Source organism: Gigantopelta aegis, chromosome 13 (genome assembly GCF_016097555.1).
Source record: "Gigantopelta aegis isolate Gae_Host chromosome 13, Gae_host_genome, whole genome shotgun sequence".
Lineage (NCBI taxonomy): Eukaryota > Metazoa > Mollusca > Gastropoda > Neomphalida > Peltospiridae > Gigantopelta > Gigantopelta aegis.
Genome location: NC_054711.1, coordinates 18,250,729 through 18,272,853, shown reverse-complemented (window position 1 = coordinate 18,272,853; position 22,125 = coordinate 18,250,729). Strand labels below are relative to the sequence as shown.

The following is a 22,125-nucleotide window of genomic DNA, read 5'->3' as shown; positions in this document are numbered from 1 at the left end:
ATTCAAGACAGGTATCGTGATTAGATTCCTGTGTATAAAGATGGATCACGGGATGGGACTTCTGTGGCTTGTGCCACAGTTTTTCCTTCAGACACTATCATTTCCATGAGACTGCCTGACTCGGCATCCCTCTCTAGTGCTGAAGTTTGGCAGTCATTAAAGCCTTTGAAGAAACAAAGTATTTTAGTACATCCAAATGTATTATTTTCACAGATTCACTTTCGTGTCTCGAAGCTTTACGAAATATGACGCTGGACCATCCCTTAATTGGGATGATGATACGATTGTGTGTCTTTTTATCCATTGCCTATAAAGACATTGTATTTTGTTGGGTGCCTAGCCATCTTGGCATCAGGGGTAATAAAAAGGCAGATTCTGCTGCCAAGTCTGCTTTGGATTTGCCTCATGTTAGGGTTGGTGTACCTTATACTGATTTTAAATATAGTATCAACTAATTTATCTTTTCGATTTCACAACATGATTGGGAGAGTGGCAGTCATCTTATAGGCAGCGCAGGAAGGATGGAATAGTCTTGTGTCATGCTTGTATCGGTCATGCTTACTTAACATATTCATTTATTTTGAAGAAAGTTCGTCCACCTCAGTGTGAGCAGTCAATGTCAGTGTATATTAAACGTGTTTCTGATCGTTCTAATATTTGTACTAGGTTAAATTTCATTTTATTTCCTAAAATATGTTTCTTTCGTACGTACGAAATTATTTGAAGACTGAATCCAGTTTGGGCTTGTCACAAATATTAAGACGACCAGAAACACATTGAATATACAGACACTGACATTCTAAACAAGAAAATGTATTTAATATGTAAGTTTAATCGTAGAAATATTTTATTAGTCGGAAACATCTTTCAATGCAACAAACTCGTGAATGTCCCTTTAATTTAAATGTTGAAATTTTATAATGATATTGCTCATCAGTTTAGTTTTCTCTTTACCATAGTTTGACACCCAACAGACGATGTATTTCTCGTGCTGGGGTGTCTTTAAAAATTCATTGATTCATTCTTTCATTTATTCATTCATTCCCAAAAGCTTTAGCAGAAGGCATATTGCTGGACATGAAGGCGAAATTAACTATTGGAAAGTTGAATGAATGAATGAATGAATGAATGAATGGATGAATGAATGAATGTTTAACGACAACCCAGCACGAAAAATACATCGGCTATTGGGTGTCAAACTAAGTTAATGCAAAAAAATAAGGTGATGATCAACATCAATATAAAAATTCATGATTTAAATAAAAACAGTGTAAAGAACTGTACAAGAATACAAATATCACAGATAGATACTGACTTTTACTCAAAATATCAGTTGTATCTCGAAGAAAACAAGGGGATTTGTGCTGTATTGGCCATTCTCAAAGAGAATGTTACACCCCTGCACCACGGTGAGGTTACAGCACGCGCAGGGGATAGCTGTTGGTGTCTACATACCACAACTTCTAAGGTAACGTAAGGCATGATCGCTGTATGGAGATTTCAGACAAGGCCATGTCATTATGGCAGAGAAATTACTCCATCGGGATTATAGTGTCCAGGACTCCCGAGGACATTAAACTGTTTTATGGCAGACGTGTAGGCTATATCTACTAAATACAATAATATGATTATTTCCTTTACTGTCGGAGACCCTATTTTCAACCCGTAAACATGGACATTGTGACATTTAGTTAATCTACAAACCTGTAACACATTTGAATAAAGTTACAACCGAGTGAAAAAGAGTATGTGACCCTAAAACACCCTTAAACCCGACTCTGTAACTGTTACTTCTTAGACGCACGTGCATTTCTGAAAATAAGAAAACTGTATTTTGTGATATGAAAAACACCAGGATGACGAGAAACAATTCGGATGTAAGGAAATGGATAACATAAACAATACAATCTAAGTAAAGTGTGATTTCAATTATTAAAAAACGTCTCTAATTGTAAAAATATGTCTTAGTATTTAAAAACTAGGGTCTGTCCATTTAAAAGTAGGAAATAAAAAGTATATAAGTATGTACAACACAGTGTAAAGAGCTGTGGGAAAATAGGGTACAACACAATACAAATCAGAATAGAAGTACATTTTAAAATTTTGTTTAGAAATCGAAATTATTAAAAACTTTAAAATTAAACATGCAATTAAAAAAAAACACACAAAAAAAACCACACAAAAAAAACAAAACAAAAAACACACAGTTCTGTTACCAAATATATGTTCATTGTTTGCCGTCAGCAGTTCGTGACTGGAATGCCCTTGAACTTAATATTAGAAAGTTAAACTATTCCAACCAATTTACAAGGCAATATGTTGACTTACAAAATTACCACATTGCAAAATTTCGGGAATTTGGATCATGCTCAAAGCAAACACTCTATTGTAGGCTCCGTTTTGATTACAGTGATTTGAATACCCATAGATTCACAAAACCTAGTTATGATAAACCTTATTATACTTTTGGCCATCATTTCTGGAGATACAGTCTACTTTCTATCCTGTTATCGTTTGTATGATCACATTAGCAAAACCATGTTATTTTACTATAGCAGGTTTAATATTAAAGCAGCGCTTGTCCATCGGAATCACACCTAAATAATATAACACAATTTCATCATAGTATCAAAGTGATTTACTTTATAAATTGTGCATGTTATGCTATGCTATTACAATATTAGTCTGGTGCACCATCTGCTTCAAAATGCTAATTATTTGTAGTTTATATATGCAACTCATGTATACATGCATATATGTATTATGTGCACGAGCTCTTGGCTTGAACCAAATATATTTTGTATGTGCCCTGCATGTTTAAATACAAGCCAGTATTTGTAGTTTGTATGTAATGGCTGAAGTGATATTTTGTAACGTAGTCGTATATACACGCCTAGTTCTAGCAAGCTAACATTTGTAACTGTCCTAAAATCATTTTCATTGTAATTTGATACCCCTGGTTTTAGCACAGCTGTTGTGACACCCACCCCCGTACAAGACCAACAACTGTTATAGTTAAAGCTAAATAGACAATGCCTATCTTTATTCTGAGCTTTCGAGAGTCCATTACAATTTTGGCCGGTCGTAATTTAAAGGCAACACCCTCATAACGTCATAATGTTACCTCTGTTGACCTTGGACATTATCCAATCTAAAACTTCTTTTTTATTTTATTTTATAGCGAATTCCACAAGCTTAATGTCGGTGTGTCAAATGCAGTGATATATTGATATCTCGCCATGATTTGTCAAATTTAATTTCATCTACCCCAAATTTGTTGTAACTTTTTCACCATGTTAATTTTGTACATACAGTCAAATTTCTCACTTATTGCTAGGAATCAGAATGCCCACCCTGATTTTTATGATGGCCCAGGTGGTCCCCTCACCAAATATGGAAGGTGATCGAGTAATGGCTGACTGAAATTATAGTTAACTTATAGTCTGACCCATCCAACACAAACTTTTCTTGTTAATAATTTAAATTTTGTCTGACGTAAGAAGTAAAAGTGTTTTGAAAATAACCCAAAACTACTATTTGTGTGTAAAATTTTGAAAACAACCGGATCAGATTAAATTACTTGAATATTTTGTTCCCATTTGAAACCTTTTCTTCAACACAAGTTTTTTTTTAAAGTTGTTGTATCTTCTTTTGGTACGAACGTAATGCTTCACCTGCCTACTTGCGTTTTATGTGTCGTCAATGCTAAATCATCCCAGAACAAAATCGTCCACAAATTTCCTATAAATGCTTTTACTTGCGTAAAATAACTTAAATACGGTCACAGGTGTTACACGGACTCTTATTTATGTCATTTTTAATACATTTCAACGTGAGTATATTTTAAATCATTCTGCATGGTTAAATAAATAGGTTCGTCTGTGAATCAGTGGTATGAGTTCTTTGCGGTTGACGATGAAGCTCTCGTTAATTACCGTCGTATTTGTCATCGTTTTCCTTGTGTGCACAGATGGAAAACGCCAGCGTTCTGAACAAGCGTGTATGGCCAGGTAAATATATCGGTGTATTACTTTATTTGAGAAATGTATAGTCTACGTTATGGTTTTATAAATATAACGGATCTACGTTATATTTTTATAAATGTTACAGATCTATGCTATAGTTTTATAAATATTATGGATAAACGTTATAGTTTTATAAATGTTACGGATCTATGCTATAGTTTTATAAATGTTACGGATCTATGTTATAGTTTTATAAATATTACGGATCTATGCTATAGTTTTATAAATGTTACAAATCTATGTTGTAGTTTTATAAATTTACGGATCTAAGTTATAGTTTTATAAATGTTACATATCTACTTATAGATTAATATATGTTACGGATCTACGTTATAGTTTATAAATGTTACGGATCTTTGCTATACATGTAGTTTTATAAATGTTACAAATCTATGTTATAGTTTTATAAATGTTACGGATGTACGTTATAGTTTTATAAATGCTACTGGACATTCCATACATTATTGTTATTTAAGTAAAATGTGGGTAAATCGAAATTGCTTCTCCCTACCCATCAAGCATATAATGTTTCATGCATTTATTAATTATTTAATACTGAAAACAGTTTATTCCCATGATATTTATTATCAGTCACTATCAAACAACCTATCAATTGAACAATTATAAACGTGTATTACAAAACAAGGACAATCAACATAAACCATATAAAATACACCTACATGTACTTTCAAAGCCAGAGGTGGGTGTGGGTTGGGTAGAGGGACACACCTCCACCAATCGCGGATCTTCAATATTCTGGCCACGTGTGTACGCAATATGTCACAATTAACATCACGAGATTAAGACTTCACCCCAGCTCCCCTCAATAAAAGGGGACATGACCTTCAGATGAACATTTGCCCGTGCATTAGTAAATAATAAATATTATGTATTATTCTTGGACATACAACCTGGCAGTTATAATGTATCAACCTATCTTATAGTTACTTACAGTGTTTTATTCCCACTGACACGCAAACTTGTTGATTGTTGTATTAGTACATTACATTAATGACATAGCAGACGCGAATCTGGATTTATATATATATATTTTTATTTTTTTTATTTTTTTAATAGCGGGAGAACAACACCCGTTGTTGCTTTTGAACAGGAGAATGGGATAAGTTTTTTTGTTTTTTTATGTATTCTGTAATATATATTGTTTTGCAAAAATAGAGGGTGGACTTCCCATCTGAATACGCGCCTGAATTGTTTATGGACTTGTGTTTCCAAATTGTCATACTACAATATATCCCGCTAGATGCTTTTGTTATGAAAATAGTCTTAGTTATTTATAGGAGAACGAACGTGCATTCACAGATACATAAATTTTTTTTTCTAAATGGAAACAAATCAACTTCGTGCATTTTAGATGCAAAGGTAAAGAACACAAGGATTGACTAGGAATAAAATGTAACATTTGCAAAACACTTAGGGTCTAAACAATTGAACAGGTCTATAGTTGTTAATTGACAAAGGAAGCAGCGACCTCTGTGTTTATTCAGTGACACCAATGTTTCCGCTCTACTGACTTTCTTATGGCAACTGAGTCAAGAGATTCAATCATCTATTCCATCATTTACTATTACCCAGCAGTGTGAATTGAAAATAATATACACGTGATGACGCTTTACCATCTATGCATTGTCAAACAGGTGTCAACTGCCCGTGGCCCTGCTGTATATTAAGTTGATGCAAGGATTGTCACGGAAAATGACGAGACGCCTATGTGTAAACGTTTAAGCTCTGCAACCTCAGTGGCGTCGTGGTTAAGGTATAGGACTACAGGCTGATAGGTACAGGGTTCGCAGCCCGGTACCGGTTCCATCCCAGAGAAGTTCTTAAGGGCTCATTTGGTAGGTGTAAGGCCACTACACCCTCTTCTCTGTCAGTAACACTAACCAACTAACAACTAACTAACAGGTCCAACTGTCGTGGACAGACAGCCCAGATACCTGAGGTGTGTACCCAGGACAGCATGCTTGAACCTTAATTGGATATAAGCACGAACATAAGTTTAACTAAATAAAACTTCAGCTTTGATGCCACGAACCAATGCGCCACAAAGATTATTCCTACACTTTATGAATTAGATGTGGAATCTGTTATCGTTTCTTCTAAAAAAACATTTTGTGTAACTGTATTTTGCTATTATAAGTTTCTTATAAATTCGTGTTTATCAAAAACAAAATTTACATTGTTCTAACGTCCACAATCATTTTAATTTATAGATATTTATAAAAAACAAAACACAATATACAACACTGTTCAGAACTTGCACAGCGGTACAGCTGAGTTATTTATTTATTTATGTATTTATTTTTAATAGCATAATAATTAAAAAAAAAAAATATAATTCGATAAAAAAAACACAAAAAAAAAACACCTCCCCAAAACACAAGAACAAACAACAAAATATTTATATAAATGTTTTATATATGACTTGTTTTGTTTTGTAAATGGTTTTGGACATATGTCACTTAACGTTTTGAGTCGATGTTCGATTACCTCGATGTTGTTTTGTTGTCCGCACGATGTCGACACAACGGAGCTGGTATATATATATATATATATATACACACACACACACACACACACACACACACACACAGATACATATATACATATATACATATGTATATATGTATATATATGTGTGTGTGTGTGTGTGTGTGTGTATGTATAGGTATATGTATTGGTATATATATATCTATGTATATACATATATATATATATATATATATATATATATATATGTGTGTGTGTGTGTGTGTGTGTGTGTGTGTGTGTATGTATAGGTATATGTATTGGTATATATATATATGTATATACATACATATATATATATATATATATATATATATATAGTAATATATTTGTTATCACTATTGAACTACTCGACAAGGCATTGAAATGGGCGAAGAAATATACAGTCATCCCAGATATAGAATACACAACTATCATGCATGCAAGAAAATCACTACTTTTTGACAACAAAGAACAGCCATGGGTGAAAAATTACACTCCCAATGCATTCGACGTCACCATGGGCGGATATGATGGAGCGGAAGTGTGCGAACTAGTAGGACTCCTCATCCTACACACAATTCAAACAAATACCTCCGACATGAACGTCGGACTGTACAGAGATGATGGTCTAGCAGTTCTACGCAGAAGTTCAGGAAGCCAAGCAGACAGAATGAGGAAAATGCTCATCAAAATATTCAAAGATCTTGGCCTAAAGATCACCATCCAGACCAACCTGAAAATAGTCAACTATCTGGACATAACCCTGAACCTTGAAACTGACTCCCACAAACCCTACAGGAAACCCAACAACGAACCCGTTTACATCAACGTCAGCTCAAACCACCCACCCGCAATCACGAAGCAAATACCAAAATCAATCGGCAAACGAATTTCCCTTCTGTCTTCCCATGAAGACTACTTAGCTGCACTAGGGTACAACAAAGCGCTGAGGGCAAGTCGCTACACAGTAAACATCCAATACGACCCGCCTAAACATAGAGAACAACCAGACACAAAGAAAAGGAAAAGACCCAGAAAAATCACATGGTTCAACCCCCCATTCAGCAAGAATGTGAAGACATATAGCGTGTTCATCAAATTATATCCAAGCATTTCCCAAGTAATCACAAGTATCAGCTACAGCTGCATGAAAAACTTCGGAGCAATAATCAAAAGCTCGAAAATCACCCAGAGCTCAACCGATCCCGCACAAAAAAAGCCTTGTAACTGCAGACAGAAGAACGAATGCCCCCTGAACGGCAACTGCCAAACTAGCTCCCTCGTATACCGGGCAAACGTGGCATCTGGTAAGACTGTCAGATCATACATAGGTCTTGCTGGAGGTACATTCAAGGAGAGGTTTAACAACCACACTAAATCTTTCAAATATGAACGCTATGAAAAAGAGACAGAACTGTCAAAATACATCTGGGAACTCAAACGAAAAAAACCCGCCTATCACATCAATTGGGAAATCGTCAGGAAATCGGACACACGGAAACGCAGCTCGGGACAATGCAACCTGTGCATCGAGGAGAAGCTCTCAATACTATTTGAAAAAGGAGACAAGCTACTCAACAAAAGGACAGAACTCATATCAAAATGCCGCCACAGCAACAAGCCGAGAGTCTCACGATGACGTGCCATGACGTCAGGAGCGCACCGCCGCGTACACACAGCGTGACGTCACCTTAACTGTCACAATTATAAACACTCATCTGATGAAGGCGAGGAGCCTGAAACTCCGAGTAATGAGTTATTAGTGAATACTAAAAATTTTATATATATATATATATATATATATATATATATATATATATATATATGTGTGTGTGTGTGTGTGTGTGTGTGTGTGTGTGTGTGTGTGTGTGTGTGTGTGTGTGTGTGTGTGTGTATATACATATTCTATTTTCTGTGGATTTTTTCGAGCGTGACAAATTAAAAAATTTTTGCACAATTTCTTGATATCTTCATCCATACCTGGCCAGTAGAAGTGCTTTTTGATACGTGTTGTTGTTCGATCCACTCCTAAGTGACCAACCACTGGGTTGTTATGTAACCCTTCTAAGACCTCGGTCTTCCATACTTCTGGTAATAAAAGTTGCAACTTTGTGGAATGGCCAGTTCTTCTTGGTTGTTGTCTGTATAAAATACCATCGTACATTCGTAACTTATCCCACTGATCTAAATATTTTCTAATCTTTGAGCTTTCTTTTGAAATTTCCTTCCTGTCCTTTTTATTGACAAGTAGTCTGTGTTCGATTTCGTTTAGATCGACATCTGCTGCTTGCCCATTTCTTATCTCGTCTTTGGTTTTAGCTTGAAACCATTTACGAACTGTTTTCCATCATGGAAGATAGTCTAGAGGTTGTGCCAGGTGTTGCTCCTGGTCTTTCGTCCCAAGCACAAGCGAGGACGTTCCTGGGCTATCATTCCCATAACGTACTGTGCTTGAGGATAGACCTCCGAGCGAATCGCCCGGGATTCTTCACTCAGACGAGCACGGACCAGCCGCGCGTCCGAGGGGTTCATCCCAGGATTTACTTGAGTTAATATTTTTAAAAGGGGAATGTGCATTTATTTTATTTGGCGACTTCATTTCAGTCTCATCCACACAATCCGGACTGGTGCAGGATATTGACCCATTCCCATCTGGAACACTTCTATTTTCAGTCTTTTCTATTTTGTCTGGTAATAGCAAATATCACTCTATTATCTTTCAACTCTGTTTGTTCATCTGCACATTCAGTATGGTTTGAACATTATTTTCTTTCTTTATCTTCCTGACGTTCACAATGTTTACATTCTAAGCATGGTCGTCGTGAGAGGCCATCCGCATTTCCATGTTGCCGTCCTGGTCGGTGCTGTATCTCAAAATTATCAGTTTTCCTGACTCTGACTTGTATTCCTTTTCGCTGTAGTATGGTTTCAGCCATGTTTGGATCCACACAGCTGGCTGTTATTAGTTTTCCTGACTCTGACTTGTATTCCTTTTCGCTGTAGTATAGTTTCAGCCATGTTTGGATCCACACAGCTGGCTGTTATTAGTTTTCCCGACTCTGACTTGTATTCCTTTTCGCTGTAGTATAGTTTCAGCCTGGTTTGGATCCACACAGCTGGCTGTTATTAGTTTTCCTGACACTGACTTGTATTCCTTTTCGCTGTAGTATAGTTTCAGCCTGGTTTGGATCCACACAGCTGGCTGTTATTAGTTTTCCTGATTCTGATTTGTATTCCTTTTCACTGTAGTATAGTTTCAGCCAGGTTTGTACCCACACAACTGGCTGTTATTAGTTTTCCTGACTCTGACTTGTATTCCTTTTTACTGTAGTATGGTTGTCTGTTGAATAATTCTGTATAATTATTTGTCCGAAATATTTCCTCCTACAGTCTACTTCGTCATGACCATATATACCACAGCGAGTACATCTACAGTCTTTCGTGTTGTGGAACCTTTGATTCTTTCTCCCTGTGTGTCTTTGCTTATCTCTCATTTCTCTATCCAGTTTGTCAATTCTGCTCATGAAACTGTTAAACATTTGCTGCATTCTGTTTTCGGGTAACTTTATTGGGTCTTCATCTGTTCTTTGCATTCGAACATCACCATAATCTTTAAATTTTCTTTTGTGTCCTAACTTGAATGCTTCATACTTCAAGGTCATGTGAACAGCTTTATCTAATGTTACCGGGTCATTGTTTTGAACAGCCCACTCTAAATTTGGGTCATTCAGAGAATCCATAAAACAGTCTACAGCTAATCTCTCTTTTCCTTCTCGGGTAACATATGGGTAAGCTTTCTTTATTCGATGTTTAATATCTTGCGCTAAGTCATTTATAGGTTCTGTTCTTCGACGTTTTCTATTTTTCTGTTGAATGCGGAACATTGTCGATTGTTTTTTTGGTTCAAATCTTGATGCTAATGCCATTTTAAGATGTGCAAAGTTCATTCATTGTTCTCTTGTTAAATATGTGAGTACAGTCTGTGCTTGACCTCTTAAACTTGTAGCAAGTTCCATTGCTTTTGTTTCTTCATCCCACTGATTCAATTCGGCAACCATTTCAAAATGAACTAGATAGTCATACCAGTTACTTTCACCATCATCAATGGCAGGCTTTTTATTATTGTGCCTTATACTTGGTGTACTGTTATTGTTACTTGTAACAAAATGTGAAACAGGTATCTGAGGCATTCCATTTGTATCTGTTTGGTATACTGTGTGACCACTTTGTCTTGATATTGGACCTAAAATGCTGTGAATATTTTTCTTTTTTAGATCTGTGCTGTGCATTAGTGTATCTTTATTCTTTGTTTATCTCATTTAACATTGAGACATGAACTTGACTGTGAAGACTTGGAAACTAATATCTTTGGCATTGTTGTATTTGTAATAAATGTCTTTAATCTTTTAGTTTCCCTCTCAAGACTGTGATCTTGTGTGTGTTTATAACTTGGATTTCTTACTGGTGTGAATGTGTGTAGAGCTCCTTGATGGGAGGATCCCTCCTGTATTCCAGAATATGTAATTCCTTGCCTGTGTCTTTCATGAAAACTTACTTCGGACTCTGGGCTACCTAGGACGTTCCCATCAGGTCCAGCCTCTCGGTCTTCTATATCCAACGGTGACTCTCTACCACTGTTAGACATGCTCTTTAACTGTAGTTATCTTGTGTGTTTGGTCCCACGTTCGCTGCCACCACTGTGACAAAATCTCCACGTCGTTGTTATGCGACCGTGGTGATATACCTGGTGTTGTGTGATCCGTGTCGAGCGGTGGCCACTGTAACTTATAAACTCTTTCTCCAATATTTGTACTCTCTTTATTCTGTATTATTTGTCTTTTTCCTGTACTATTATATCTTTAATCTGTATCTCTTTCCTGTACATTACTTCTCTAATCTGTATTCTGTATCTATATTTCTTTCATGTACTATATATCTTTAATCTGTTTACTTAGAGTGGCCTTAATTCACAACACAGGTTGTCAACAGAAAATAATTTAATTAATTTGAGAAATGTATTCTCAAATTGGTAGATGGGAGGCACACAATGTGCAAGATAAATAAAGAGTAATTATTACAGTAATTGTCCTGTAATATGAAGAAATTAAATGAAAGAAGAACAAAGTCAGGTAGAGTTAAACTCAAGAAATGTATTCTTTAAATAGCTAATGATATTAACAACAGCAGTATAATAGTCACAATATATTAACTATACAAAATACATCAATTTAGTATTTAGAATTAAATTATGATTTCATTAATAACTTTCTAATTGCTTATATAATTTATTTATTTATACTTATTTACATAATTCTAAGTTTTATCCTACCCCGTCACTCGGTTCGTCAACCGTCACTACCGTCAAGGAGAGGGACGTAACTTCACCGTGAACCTAACACTGTGAAAATCTGTAATCTTTAAATGCTTGTTCTTTATCTGTTCTGTGTGTATGTGCTGTATCTGTGTGATGATATTTCTGTATTTCCTTATTTGCTGTTACCTTTGGCGCTCTAGTTTTTATGTCTTTATAATCTGTGTGGTCCGAGAAACTGAACACCAACCTTCATGACGTCGCGCTTTTTATACCCCGTACCAAACCCTTATTTAGGCAAAAAGGTCGGATAAAAATAGGAATATTCCATATAAGGTAAAAAAGGTCACGATAAAAATAACGATGCCTCTAATATGGCGAAGAAGGTCATGTTATAAATAGCGCACACTATATAAGGCAAATAATGTCCAGTTAAAAATAGCACTAAGTCGTAAATGCCGGAAATTAGAAATTAATAAATACAATAAACTAATATTTAAGGAAACCACTATTTTTCTAATATCTACTATACACTAGCATATTTAAATAATATCCTAAACAGGTTGAAAATCGTTCATATGCAAAATTCAAACATGGCGGCTTCCATGCAAATAAAACTGCGCTATTTTCACCACTCCCAGTCTGGAGCTCCACGCGGTAAGACGTGTTTGTTTCGCGTGTGCACACTGCACGTGCTTTCGTGTGCTCGACTTGGGGGTCCTTCATTTCGTTGTTTTTGTCAGCGAAATGAAGTCTTGTACTGGGATGTATGCGGCCATTGGAACTGATTGAAAGCTGGAACGCTTCTCGTTTCGACAGCCTGCATCACCAGGTTGGATTCTTTTTTAGCGAGATTCCTTGCCTCCACGTCATTTCTCCGTCTTACTGTCGACTTGTTTTTTTTCGTGACTCGTATGACGGCCATTCTGCAGAACGCCACGGTTGTTCGCGTTTAGTCTCTACATGTCCGAGCCTGTCCTAGCAGCACTGGAAGATTGACTGCCCCACTCTAAGAAGAAATAGGAAGCGGGGTCGGCCCCTACTACTCTTTTTCTAGACTTTACCTTGCTTTATAGTGATACCGTCTCGTATCCTCCGGAGTCGGGCCCGTCCGCACCACTATACCAAACCATGATGACTGGACTATACCCTAGTCTGATACTCTCTCTCGTTCAGACGCATCCGGCTTCTCAAGATCTGTATTTCAGCACAGCACTACACCTTCAACGTCTATCAATCTAGGGGTTTTCTTGACGGGATGCAACCCATCTCGTCCCTTTAAGCTGTGCACCCAAACGGCCTTAACGAGGCCACTCGCGTGGACATATCGATCGGACTTTAAACTTTTAGATCTGCGTTCAAAATTTTATGTCGAAATTACTTCTTTTAAAAAAACAAAAATTATTAAATAGTCCGATCCTCTCTTCTTTCTCTTATTTAATTTTGGACTGTCCTAAAATGATCCAAAGTATATATATATATATATATATATATATATATATATATATATATATATATATATATATATATATATATATATATATATATAATTATACCTTTGTGTTTTCTAGACTTTTGAGTTTGCAAACAGAAATCAACTGTGTCAAAAGCCGACTGGGCGACTGTCGATTAATACGTGAGTTTAAAACTGCATCGATTAAATATGTACTTCTTTTTTAAAACATGAAATAACAACTAACCACAAATGTTTTCTCCAACATGACAAGATACGTCAGAAGCCCTCTGTCTGTCTTTCTCTCCAAACTGTTTCTAGCTCACTCTGTCTTTCCAGCTGCCTGTTTCTCTGTCTTTGTGTCTGTCTCTATCTCTCTCACTCTGTGTCTGTCTGTATCTCTCCCTCTGTCTCAGTCTCTCCCTCTCTGTCTGTATGCCTCTGTCTCCCTCCCTCTATCTATGCACCATACCACACACCACAGCCTTTAGTATACCAGTTGTGGTGCAGTGCCTAGAGCCCAGTGGGGTTTGTGGGTGTGGCCCCGGTATGACCGTGCGTATTCGTATGCCCCTGTGTATATCCGTGCGTCCCTGTGTATGTCCGTGCGTGTGTGGCCCTGTGCATGTCCGTGCGTGTGGGTGTGGCCCTGTGTATGTCCGTGGGCGTGGCCCTGTGTATTTCCATGTGTGTGGCTGTGGCCTTGTGTGTATTTGCGTGCGTGTGTGGCCCTGTATATGTCCATGCGTGTGGGCGTGGCCCTGTGTATGTCCATGCGTGTGGGTGTGGCCCTGTGTATGTCCATGCGTGTGGGTGTGGCCCTGTGTATGTCCGTGTGTGTCTTTGCCTATATCTGCTGAAATACATGTGTACTGTTCACTACTTTGTTAATTCTTTCAGTAACCTCCCCGTTTACAAGGTTAGCAGCTGCCTTCCAGAAAGAGACATACTTCCAAATTGCGACAAGCAGACCGAAAGCAACAACCACGCCAAAGGCGACAACCACACCGAAGCTGACAACCACACCTAAGCCGACAACCACACCGAAGCTGACAACCACACCGAATCCGACAACCACACTGAAGGTGACAACCATACGAAAGGCGACAACCACACCGAAGCTGACAACCACACCTAAGCCGACAACCACACCGAAGCTGACAACCACACCGAATCCGACAACCACACTGAAGGTGACAACCATACGAAAGGTGACAACCACACCGAAGCCGACAACCACACTGAAGCCGACAACTAAACCAGGTAATGTCTCTCTTCAAATTTCTCTCTCTTCCACTCCGTCTCTTACTGTCTCTCTCTCTGCTCCCCCCCCCCGCCTCTTTCTCCCTCTCTCTCTCTCTCTCTCTCTCTCTCTCTCTCTCTCTCTCTCTCTCTCTCTCTCTCTCTCTCTCTCTCTCTCTCTATATATATATATATATATATATATATATATATACTCAGCGTCACTATTGAAGGGTCAATCAGTGTTAGTACTACACATGTTAACGATGCCCGTCCAACACACTAATTATGAGAGAAGTATGGCCTCCATGGATTAGGCCCAGGGTGAGCTTTCCTAAGTAGCATTTGGATTTCAATACGAGTAATGGTACTTCGGGTTAGAGGCCAGAACAAAATGCGAAAAGATATGCAAACACATGTACCTACTATCACCCCAACAAATGGGTTGTCTCAACATAGCCATGTCTGAAATGTTGTATGTTGTGCCCGTGGAGTGCGTTCTCACCATGCGTATGTGTTGGAAGGGAATAGTTAACATGTGTAGTACTAACAATATATATTATTTGTATTATGTGCTGGTAGGGCCAAAGCGCAACTGCCTGGATGTGAAGAACTACGACACGCGGGCCACTGACGGCATCTTCTCGATCACCTCGCCTACAGGGGTTCCGGTCATCGTCAGGTGCGACATGACAACTGCCAACGGCGGTTGGTTAATATTCCTCAGGTAGGACACTGGCACAAGTGAAGCTTGTTTATTATCATCTACCTTTGAGAAGAGAGCGGGACAAGCACAGTAGTAAAACGCTCGCTTGATGCGCGGTCGGTATAGGACCGATCCCAGCCGGTGGGCTCATTGGGCTATTTCTCGTTCCAGCCACTTCTCCACGACTGGTATATAAAAGGCCGTGATATGTGTTATCCTGTCTGAGGGATGGTGCATATACAAGATCCCTTGCTACTAATGGAAAAATGTAGCGGGTTTCATCTCTATGACTGTGTCAAAATGATCATATGTTTGACATCCAATAGCCGATGATAAATAAATCAATGTGTTGTAGTGGTGTCGTTAAACAAAACAAACAAACTGCTGCCTTTTAGAAAGATGAATATATCGTTCTGATTTTAATTAAAAAATTTCATTTCTCTTTTAATGCATTTGTTCATCTACATTTATTTTATTTTAATCTAGGGTATTATTTATGTACATACACTGGAATGAATGAATGAATGAATGTTTAACGACAACCCAGCACGAAAAATACATCGGCTATTGGGTGTCAAACTATGGTAATGCAAATAAATAAAGTGATGATCAACATCAATATAAAAATTCAAGTTTTAAACAAAAACAGTGTAAAGAACTGTGAAAAAACCCAATACAAATATCACAGAATTTTACGGACGCTGAATTTTACTCTAAACTTCAATTTGTACTGTATTGGCCATTCTCAAAGAGAATGTTACACCCCTGCACCACGGTGAGGTTACAGCACACGCAGGGGTTCTCAAATAGAATGTTACACCCCTGCACCACGGTGAGGTTACAGCACACGCAGGGGTTCTCAAAGAGAATGTTACACCCCTGCACCACGGTGAGGTTACAGCACGCGCAGGGGTTCTCAAAGAGAAAACCCCTGCACCACGGTGAGGTTACAACACGCGCAGGGGTTCTCAAAGAGAATGTTACACCCCTGCACCACGGTGAGGTTACAGCACGCGCAGGGGTTCTCAAAGAGAATGTTACACCCCTGCACCACGGTGAGGTTACAGCACGCGCAGGGGTTCTCAAAGAGAATGTTACACCCCTGCACCACGGTGAGGTTACAACACGCTTTCAAAGAGAATGTTACACCCCTGCACCACGGTGAGGTTACAAACGCGCAGGGGTTCTCAAAGAGAATGTTACACCCCTGCACCACGGTAGTTTCATTTGTTACACCCCTGCACCACGGTAGGTTACAACACGCGCAGGGGTTCTCAAAGAGAATGTTGACCCTGCACCACGGTGAGGTTACAGCACGCGCAGTTTCTCAAAGAGAATGTTACACCCCTGCACCACGGTGAGGTTACAGCACGCGCAGGGGTTCTCAAAGAGAATGTTTCACCACGGTGAGGTTACAGCACACGCACGGGTTCTCAAAGAGAATGTTACACCCGTGCACCACGGTGAGGTTACAGCACGCGCAGGGGTTCTCAAAGAGAATGTTACACCCCTGCACCACGGTGAGGTTACAGCACGCGCAGGGGACATACACTGGAAGTTCTGAAACTAAAAACGCTATCCTCTGGTTTGTGAGGTTTACCCAGCTGACGTCTTTCGTATCGTATTTGTATTCATAGTTCATTTGAATATTGAGTAATGGCTGACTGAGTATAAAGTTTAGAAAAAGTCATTTCATTAAGCTTGAAATTATATGATAAAAATGAATTATAAATGATAATATCGTATTTATGAATAATAATAATAATAATTATTATTATTATTATTATCGCATAATACAATTTGTATTCCTATTTTATGTTTTGTATACTCTCTAAAATGTCCAGGTAACATGTGTAATACATTAACATCTCACACAATGTTCATATTCTCTAAACTTATAGTCATATTAGAAAGATTTATTCTATGCATAAACCATCTGCTCGTATTGCTATACAGTCAATTCTATGATGGTGTCAGCTTAACAATTGGTGTCATAGTGCCTTAGGTTAGACCAGTGAATATTTAATGTCGAAGATCAATCAGATTGACATATCGTTACACAGGCGGGTCCAGGGTGGAGTGAATTTCAACAGGACTTGGGACGAATACAAACAAGGTTTCGGCGATCTCGATGGTGATTTCTGGTGGGGAAATGAACATCTACACGAGTTTACGTCAGCACAGGTAATCAACTTAAAGTAGCAGGACAAGCTAGCATACAGATACACGTGTTTAATTGGTTTTACTTAAGATATATTGCCACTCTCTCCTCCCCAGCCCTCTCTCAGTATCTCTCTCTCTCTCTCTCTCTCTCTCTCTCTCTCTCTCTCTCTCTCTCTCTCTCTCTCTCTCTCTCTCTCTCTCTCTCTCTCTCTCAAGCGCGCGCAAACTGTGTGTGTGTCTCTCTCCTCCGTCTGTCTCACCATATCTCAATCATTCTCCTCCCCTTCTGGATCTATCTGTGTCTCTCATACACACGCTCTCAGTGTGTATCTCTCTTTGTCTCTCTCACTTTTTCTCCTCACTCTCTGTCTGTCTGCCCCCTCCCCCCTCCCCCCCCCCCCCCTCCTCTCTCTCTCTCTCTCTCTCTCTCTCTCTCTCTCTCTCTCTCTCTCTCTCTCTCTCTCTCTCTCTCTCTCTCTCTCTCTCTCTCTCTCTCTCTCTCTCTCTCTCTCTCTGTGTCTGTGTCTGTGTCTGTGTGTGTATGTGTGTCTATATCTGTCTATCTGTCTGTCTGTCTCCATCTCCTCCTATTTTCTTTTTAAACAGCCCATTTTTTTCAAGCATATAAAACCCAAAACAATTCTTTCTTCGTTCGGATTGTTTTTGCCCTAGCATTCGAAACTGTTCGTTTACGTCCGGAGCCTGCTATTCAATATGGGACTGTCTCTTCGAGATACACGTGTTGACCGACCTCACCTATAGATCGAAACTATATTCCTAAACTATGCTCTGGTCATCTTAATGCAACAATATTGTTGAATATAATTATGACCTGACGTAACCTATATATACATTTATTTATTTATAAGTATTTTTGGGCTTATATCCAATTGAGGTTCCAACATGCTGTCCTGGGTACACACCTCAGCTATCTGGGCTGTCTGTTAATGATTAGTTGTAATGGTTAGTGACAGAGAAGTCAGTGTAGTGGCCTTACACATACCCACTGAGTCGTGAAATGGGCTCTGGGTGGAAGCTGGTACCAACGTTTGTTTTGTTTAACAACACCACTGGAGCATTAATTTATTAATCTTCGGCTATTGGGTGTCAAACATTTGGTAATTTTATCATATAGTCTTAGTGTGGAAACCTGCTATCTTTTTTTTTCCATTAGTAGCAAAGGATTTTTTATATATGCCATCCCACAGACAGGGTAGAACATACCATGCCCTTTGATATACCGGTCGTGGTGCATTGGCTGGAACGAGAAATAGCCCAATGGGTTCACCGAGCCGGTATCAGGGTGCGAACCCAGTACCTACCAGCCTTGTGACCTATAACAGGGCTGAAAATTAGCAGTCGCCCTGTCGCCTGTGGCGACCTTTATTGGCTAAGGACGACTACGAATTTTACAAAGGTAGTCCGTTGGGCGGCCATTGATTTTAGAGTCTGGCGTGTATGGTACTGGTTAAAAAAAGAAACGCACTAAAACTCAATCAAATGACCAATGTGACAGAAGACACCGCGTCTCTGCAGGCGCAAATTACAGTTCTGGCAGGAGACGATATTATTGAACATGTTCTATATTTTGACAGCGCCAGACAGACCAGACTCGATCTCAGCTTCTACGATTTTGGTCTGGGGCTGTAAACACATATAGCTCTACGTATTGTAGACACCTGAATTGTTCGTTTTTTTTAAAGTCGTCGACTTATTGGAATGGACTGAATACGCTATAATTATTTAGCAGATCTATGTTTTGACATTATTAAATGTTATGCTACAAATTAATCCTATTTAATTAGCTTACTAGTATTTTATTCTGGGACAAAATCAAACTTTATCCTGTAGTTTTAATTCACACTAACAATGACATTTTTTCATTAGTACAGGGATTATGTCAAAAGTCAATTACTAGTAATTGGCATCAAAACATAAAATTCATATAAAAACGTAGTAATTTATTAAATTGAAAACCCATACCATCTAAAATAGCTTTGTTGTGGAAGTTCAGTGTAAATAAAAAAAAACCTACATATTTATAAAACTACATGGAACATCCTAAGTAAATCTGAATGACAAAACCATAATACGAGATCAGGGCCGTATGTCTGCGCAATGCAGAGTCGAATGGGTATTTGGGGAAAATAGTGGATGATTCTTCAATATTTATCTAGTGCCTTGTCTATAGGACAGCCACTCCTGAGGAAATCCTTTATTGGAGTTCATTCCTCTTGCATCGCGATAGAGGACTGCCACTCCCAGACCAATTTACTAAAACGCGCAGTATTACGTTTTAAGGCTTTGGTCTCTTTATAATGCATTATCGATTACTTCAGAAACAATGCACGTCAAGCTGCATACACTGGCTGTTGTAGCATTTTTTGTTTGCCCGTATTAAAAATGAATGAATTAATGTTTAACGACACCCCAGCACGAAAAATACATCGGCTACTGGTTGTCAAACTATGGTAATGCAAACAAATAAAGTGATGATCAACATCAATATAAAAATTAGAATGTCAAATAAAACACAGTGTAAAGAACTGTGCGAAAATACAAATATCACAGACAGATCAAATTAAAATTTAGAGTAAAAGTCAGTATCACGTAAAAAATGTAAAACTAATTCCTGATCGAAATGATTCCATCACATTACATTGGCCAAATATATCTTTTCGAGTTTCTTTAAGATGCTTCAACTCCACCAAAATGTGGTGCACCGTGAGAGTACATTGACAATGATCACACTGAGGTGGAGGATCTTTCTTTAAGATAAATGAATGAGTTAAATATGTATGACCGATGCGAACACGACACAATACTATTTCATCCTTTCTGCACTGTCTATAGGAGGACTGCCACTCTCCCAAGACTGGCTTGATAGCATGAAGCTTGTTCGCAACAGCACCGTCCCAATCATATTGCCAAGATGAAAAGATAAACTGGTTAATACTATATTTAAAATCAGTATAAGGCACACCAACCCTGGCATGAGGCCTCACTTCAGACTTGTCAGCTGAATCTGCCTTTTCATTACCCCTGATGTCAACATGGCTGGGCACCCAACAAAATACAATGTCTTTATGGGCAATGGATAAAAAGACACACTTTCGTAACACGATCCCAATTAATGGAGACACGAAAGTGAGTCGGTAAAATAATACATTTGGATACACTAGAGTCGTTTATTTCTTCCAAGGCTTTAATGACTGCCCAAACTTCAGGACTAAAGATCGATACTGAGTCAGGCAGTCTCATGGAAAGTATTGTGTCTGATGGAAAAACTGTAGCACAAGCCACAGAATTCCCATCCCGTGATCCATCTGTATAAACAGGAATATAATCGCGGTACTTGTCTTGAATTTCCACTGTTTATAAACAACAGCATCTATACAAACCTTTTTCAGATGCGCGCGATCGAACACAATTTTAGGTTGTGTAATACACCAAGGTGGTAAAACAAAATATGAAGGAGTTTCCAAAGTGTCTGATAAATAAATGTTTGAAAGCAATAAAAAGCACTGAATGCGAAGACCAAATGTACGAATAACATTTGGCCTTGCATCAAAACACTTCATATATTTGTTATCAAACACCACATCATTTGTTGGATGTTTCGGTGATGATTTAAGCTTGATAGCAAACTGCAGAGAAAGCTTTACACGTCTAGCATCCAAAGAAGGTTCGTTTGCATCAACGTACAAGCTCTCTACAGATGTTCTAAATGCACCAAGACAAAGCCTATGTCCCTGACTGTGTATAGGATCTAGCATCAGCAAATAAGACTTGCATGCCGACCCATACACAATGCATCCATAAATCTAGTTTTGACCTCACAAGCGATCTATACAAACAAAGCATAACCTTTCGGTCTGCTCCCCATTCTGTATTACAAATAACCTTTAAAAATATTAAGGGATTTTAAACCCTTCTTTTTAACATATTAAGATGGGGCACAAAAGATAGCTTCCTGTCAAATATGACCCCCAGAAATGTAGTCTCCTCCACAATTGGAATCAGATTTTTGTCCAAAAACAACCGGGGGTCTAAGTGGATACATCTTTTCTGGCAGATATGCATACAAACCGTTTTTGCCTTTGAGAATCTAAAGCCATTGTCAGTTGCCCATTGATGAAGTTTATTCAAACAAAGCTGCAACTTACGTTCAATTATACTCATATTGGACGATATATAGCAAATCTGAAAATGATCGACATATAACGAGCAATCCACGCCAGGTGTTAAACACTGTTAATTTTCACAAAATAAAATTACAGACAGGATACTACCTTGAGGTACACCCATCTCCTATGGATGAATGTTGGACAAATTCGATCCCACCTGGACTTTAAAAGATTTGTCTTTTAAAAATTGACAAATAAAAACTGGAAGTCGACCTCTTAGGCCCACGCCATGGAGGTCTTTTAAAATCCCATATTTCCACATGGTATCATAAGCTTTCTCCAAATAAAAAACCCCCACTGAAACCAAGTGCTGATTATGAATGAAAGCTTCCCTACAAAACGTTTCAAATCTAACAAGATGATCAACCGTGCTACGTCTAGATTTGAACACACATTGCACGCTAGTAAGCAATTTGTGGGATTCAAGATCCCAGACAAGTCTACGATTGATCATTCATCCCATGGTTTTACAAATACAACTTGTCAAAGCGATAGGGCGATAACTAGTA

General features: G+C 38.4%; 1 protein-coding gene across 2 annotated transcripts in view; it reads left to right on the top strand.

The window, feature by feature from the left end:
* Positions 1–3,870: 3,870 nt before the first annotated feature.
* Positions 3,871–22,125, top strand: part of LOC121387801 (ficolin-1-A-like) — a 45,986-nt gene continuing 27,731 nt past the window's right edge. The window contains exons 1-6 of one of the 2 annotated variants that reach the window (XM_041519010.1): positions 3,871–4,010; positions 13,437–13,501; positions 14,219–14,313; positions 14,350–14,581; positions 15,143–15,287; positions 17,330–17,450. In XM_041519010.1, the coding sequence (XP_041374944.1) occupies positions 3,895–4,010; positions 13,437–13,501; positions 14,219–14,313; positions 14,350–14,581; positions 15,143–15,287; positions 17,330–17,450 (774 nt within the window). In that variant the 5' untranslated portion in view covers positions 3,871–3,894. Of the gene's footprint in view, positions 4,011–13,436; positions 13,502–14,218; positions 14,582–15,142; positions 15,288–17,329; positions 17,451–22,125 lie in introns of both variants that reach the window. The other variant, XM_041519009.1, reaches the window with a different exon arrangement.